This window comes from Borostomias antarcticus (genome assembly GCF_949987555.1).
Source record: "Borostomias antarcticus genome assembly, chromosome: 6".
In the NCBI taxonomy this organism is placed as follows: domain Eukaryota; kingdom Metazoa; phylum Chordata; class Actinopteri; order Stomiiformes; family Stomiidae; genus Borostomias; species Borostomias antarcticus.
The window spans coordinates 30,417,719-30,422,282 of record NC_140239.1 but is presented as its reverse complement, the minus strand read 5'-3'; the positions used below and the strand labels follow the sequence as shown (position 1 = coordinate 30,422,282).

At 46.8% G+C, this 4,564-nt stretch overlaps 1 protein-coding gene across 1 annotated transcript; it reads right to left on the bottom strand.

Moving 5' to 3' along the window:
• Positions 1 to 1,255: 1,255 nt before the first annotated feature.
• Positions 1,256 to 4,394, bottom strand: LOC311310627 (E3 ubiquitin/ISG15 ligase TRIM25-like; the record flags this gene model as incomplete). The annotated part of the gene is made up of 3 exons (XM_084440137.1): positions 4,280 to 4,394; positions 2,299 to 2,401; positions 1,256 to 1,472 (listed from the first exon to the last, which is right to left on the bottom strand). The coding sequence occupies exons 2-3, from the start codon at positions 2,397 to 2,399 to the stop codon at positions 1,256 to 1,258; spliced, it is 318 nt and encodes a 105-aa protein (XP_084296263.1). The 5' UTR covers positions 2,400 to 2,401; positions 4,280 to 4,394.
• Positions 4,395 to 4,564: the final 170 nt, after the last annotated feature.

Below are 4,564 nucleotides of genomic sequence, written 5' to 3'. Positions count from 1 at the left end.
CAGGCGTTCCCACCCGTAGATAAGCCCCGCCCATCTAACCTGGGCTAGCGTCTCTCATTTGCTGCTACGACCTGTCACTCTTTCAATTCTGACCCGTCGATACGCCCTCAGAACACCAGCTTGGGTGGTGAAGTGGCTCAGACTCTATTATGTAGGATGAGGAGCGCAGAGATTCAACGTGATGTTTGAGTCTGGAGAGACTAGGACACAGTCAACAGCACCAGCAACTCTCTTCGCTTTGATCTGAATGGATTCAATTCAGTTCAGTTTGATTCGATTCAATGCTAAATCAATTCAAAGCTAAAATCGGCCGAAAAAAATCGAATGGTCGTTCGTTGAGCCCCGGCAGTCAAACAGACCTGGTGAGGGATGGCTTTAAGCCCCGCCCCTGCGTTTATTCTCAGGTCGGCCACTTCCTGTTCCACTTCCTGTATCAGACCCTCCTTCGCCGCCCTCTGCTTCTCCTCCACCTCCCTGACCACCCCGGCCTTGTGGGTCTCCAGGGCGCTCTGAAGATCCGCAAAGACCTTCTCCACGTCCCTCTCACAACTGGCCTGGGGGGAGGAGGAGGAGGACGAGGGGGAGAGAAGGAGGAGGACGAGGGGGAGAGGTGGAGGATGAGGAGAAGGGAGGTTGAGAGGAAGGACGAGGAGGGGAAGTGAGAGAGGGAGCAGGAGAAGCATTACATTACATTACAGTCATTTAGTAGATGCTTTTATCCAAAGAGACTAACAATAATTGCATTTAACGTAGGAAAAGCCAATGTACTACTTCTTGCCAGAACTCACAAGTGCATCTTCTTTCTAAAACAAGTGACTAAGAGCATAATCTAGTGCTGAAGGCAAAGTGCAAGAATAGCAATCTAAAGTACAGTGCAATACAATACAATAAGTGCTTAGGAGGGAGGATTGTTGTAGTACTTCTTGAGTTTTGAAGCAAGAGGAGAAGATAAATACTGCAAAGAAGAAAAAGAAAGATGATGGAGAAGAAAGAGAGAAAGAAGAATGTGAGGATGAAGGGAGAAGGAACGCTGTGGAGATAGAGTCTTCTTCCTGGTGTGACATGGTCGCCTTCGCCTCATCCGGTTGGGTGGACGATCCTCTCAACTCACCCTGCTGGTCCCCACTGAGCGTTTGAGCTCCTCCACCCTCATCAGTCTGGTCCGGATCATCTGCTGAACACGTTTTGTGTTTTTTAAAATTTTATTGAATTTTGTCGGTGAGACGGTCGTCGGGTTTCAGATTTACATTTAGATTCAGGTCCACAAAGCCATGCCGCTCACCTCATCAACGTTCTTCCCCGCTTTCACCGGCGCGACGAGGTCAGGGGTCATCTTTGTGCTCTCGGCGATGAACTCCCTGGCGAAGCCAGAGATAAGGGTGTTGACCCGGAGCTCAGGCTGGACCTTGAACGTCTCGTTGCACAGGGGGCACACTGGGTCCCTGGTGGCCCAGAACGTTATGATGCACATCCTGCAGGAAGGGACGGGTGGGGTCAACGTTACCACCACGTTCTCCCAACAGCAGGGCTTTGATCTTTTGTCTAATTGTCTGCCTGCATGTCTGCCTTCCTGTCTGTCTGTCTGTCTGTCTGTCTGTCTGTCTGTCTGTCTGTCTGCCTTCCTGTCTGTCTGTCTGTCTGTCTGTCTGTCTGCCTGTCTGTCTATCTGCCTTCCTGTCTGTCTGTCTGCCTGTCTGTCTGTCTGTCTGCCTTCCTGTCTGCCTGTCTGTCTGTCTGCCTGTCTGTCTGCCTTCCTGTCTGTCTGTCTGTCTGTCTGTCTGTCTTTCTGTCTGCCTTCCAGTCTGCCTTCCTGTCTGTCTGTCTGTCTGCCTGTCTGCCAGCCTGTCTGTCTGTCTGTCTGCCTTCCTGTCTGTCTGTCTGCCTGTCTGTCTGCCAGCCTGTCTGTCTGTCTGTCTGCCAGCCTGTCTGTCTGCCTGTCTGTCTGTCTGCCTGTCTGTCTGTCTGTCTGTCTGTCTGTCTGCCTTCCTGTCTGTCTGTCTGTCTGTCTGTCTGCCTGTCTGCCAGCCTGTCTGTCTGTCTGTCAGCCCGTCTGCCTTCCTGTCTGTCTGTCTGTCTGTCTGCCTTCCTGTCTGTCTGTCTGCCTTCAAGTCTGCCTTCCTGTCTGTCTGTCACTCAGCCTGTCTGTCTGTCTATATGATCCTGATAGTATTGATGCTATATGATCCTGATAGTATTGATCATATATGATCCTGATAGTATTGATCATATATGATCCTGATAGTATTGATCCTGTATGATCCTGATAGTATTGATCCTGTATGATCATGTGATATTGACCTGCAGTAGCTGTGTCCGCATGGCGTGGTCACCGGCTGGGAGAAGATGTCCAGGCAGATGGAGCAGCGCAGGTGCTCTTCAGTCATAGAGAGGGACGTCATACCTGTGGGAGCGCACACACACACACACACACGCACACAGACACACACACACACACACAGACACACACGTGCGCACACACACACGCGCGCGCACACAGACACACACACACAGACAGACACGCACACACACACAGACACACACACACACACAGACACAGACACAGACACGCACACACACACACACACAGACACATGCACGCACACACACACACACACACACAGACACACACACGCGCAGATCTGAATCAAACAAACAAATGATTTTTCCGTTTCATGTTTAATACATCCATGGCTAGTTAATCTGCAGGTATTAGGACCAAAATAATTGAATGACGGTGAAGATCAACTGCTGTCAATTAGCTTGTTATGCTCGTTTAGCTACTGTAGTACTATATTACTGTCCTCTCATATCAGAGAGCAGAGCTGAAGAGCACCTGTTCTGTCTCAAACCTACAAGGAAAAAAAAACCTTATCTGTACTGTTAACTAATGCATACACCAGTCCTAAATGTTTGCACACTGAACCATTCAAATTTGTACATAGTTGCACTATGAACTTTGACCCCTACCTTGAAAACACGTGGTGTCAATTAGGGGAACCCTATTTAAGGGGCTGGGGCAGTGACAAACATCACCTGACGAAACGTTGTCATCTTTTACCCAATAAATAGTCCTGTGGAGTAGCTGTGTGTGGACCTCAACCTTACTTTATCAAACCTACAAGGAACCAGCTGCTTATAAACTGCATCGGTGAGGCTCCGCCAGTAGGCTATATGTTTTACATATACTGTATGTATGTATGGGGCGGCTGTAGCTCAGTTGGTAGAGCGGGTCATTCAATGATTGAAGGGTCAGCGGTTCGAATCCCAGCTCCGACTGTCCACATGTCAAAGTGTCCTTGAGCAAGACACCTAACCCCAAATTGCTCCCAATGAGCAGGTTAGCACCTTGCATGGCAGCTACCGCCATTGGTGTGTGAGTGTGTGTGTGAATGGGTGAATGAGAGGCCATTGTAAAGCGCTTTGAGTGCCGCTAAGGTGGAAAAGCGCTATATAAGTGCAGTCCATGTATGTATACATGAACTACATATAGCTAGACAGCCTGGATGTATGTATATATGTATACTCTGTGACCTATATATTTCTAGAGTTATATACAGACTGAGTGTATGTGGGTACATATGCAGTATATATCTTATTCTATACTGCACAGTTACTGTACCTATAGATGCTCTTAATCCCTCATATCCCTTTTTATGATATCCTCCTAATCTAGTGTATTTTTTGTTACTCTATCTAGCGTTTCTCTCTTTCCAAACTTTCTGTAATTTTCAACTTTCCTAATTCCCCCCTGGGGGGGATCAATAAAGTCTTATCTTAGTCTCCTCTAAGTATTGGAACCCTAATGTCACTGTACATACTGAAGAGACCTCTCTCTCTCATCATGGGCGGTCTGCGCTCTCTTGAGTTCTCTTCTAGTTACTAACAATATGCAAATATAAATACATGTTTTGGTTGGTTACTGAGAAATGTGTAAATACGTGTGTTGGAGCCTGAGGTTTGAAGAGCTTGCCCCATGGTCTTGAATACCATGTTATTTATAACTGAAATAGAGACCAGTTTACTTTCACTTTCAAGATGACTCGGCACTGAATCAACAAGGACACAATTAACATGCAGGATATTCTCCTAGTAAAAAGCATATCTAGGCCTAGTTCACAGAAGGAGTCTACCAAAAAATCCAACACGTGAATGAAATACGAGAGGAGACAGAAAATGATCTGAGAACATTCAGTTCTCAACTCAAAAGTGATCAATTACTTTCACTTCTTCATCAGCACTCTTCTATATGATATTCATTCACTTATTCTGAATAACTCACCTCTTTTTCCTCGGTTTTCTAGTCAGGTGGATTATTTATGTTTCTGTAGCCTTCGTGTAGCTTCAAATTCAGCAGTAGAATTCAGGACTACTCTCTCTCTCTCTCTCTCTCTGAGACACTCCCAGCAGAAAGAGATTTCACTTTCACTCTTGTTTCACTTTCACTCTTAAAAGCACAGCGCTTTCTCTCTCAGCTCCTCCCAGCTGGTACTGCAGGACGAACCCGATAGGGGAGGGATGAGACAGAGAAGATCTCCACTTTCTAACCCAAGACAAATTGGTTTCA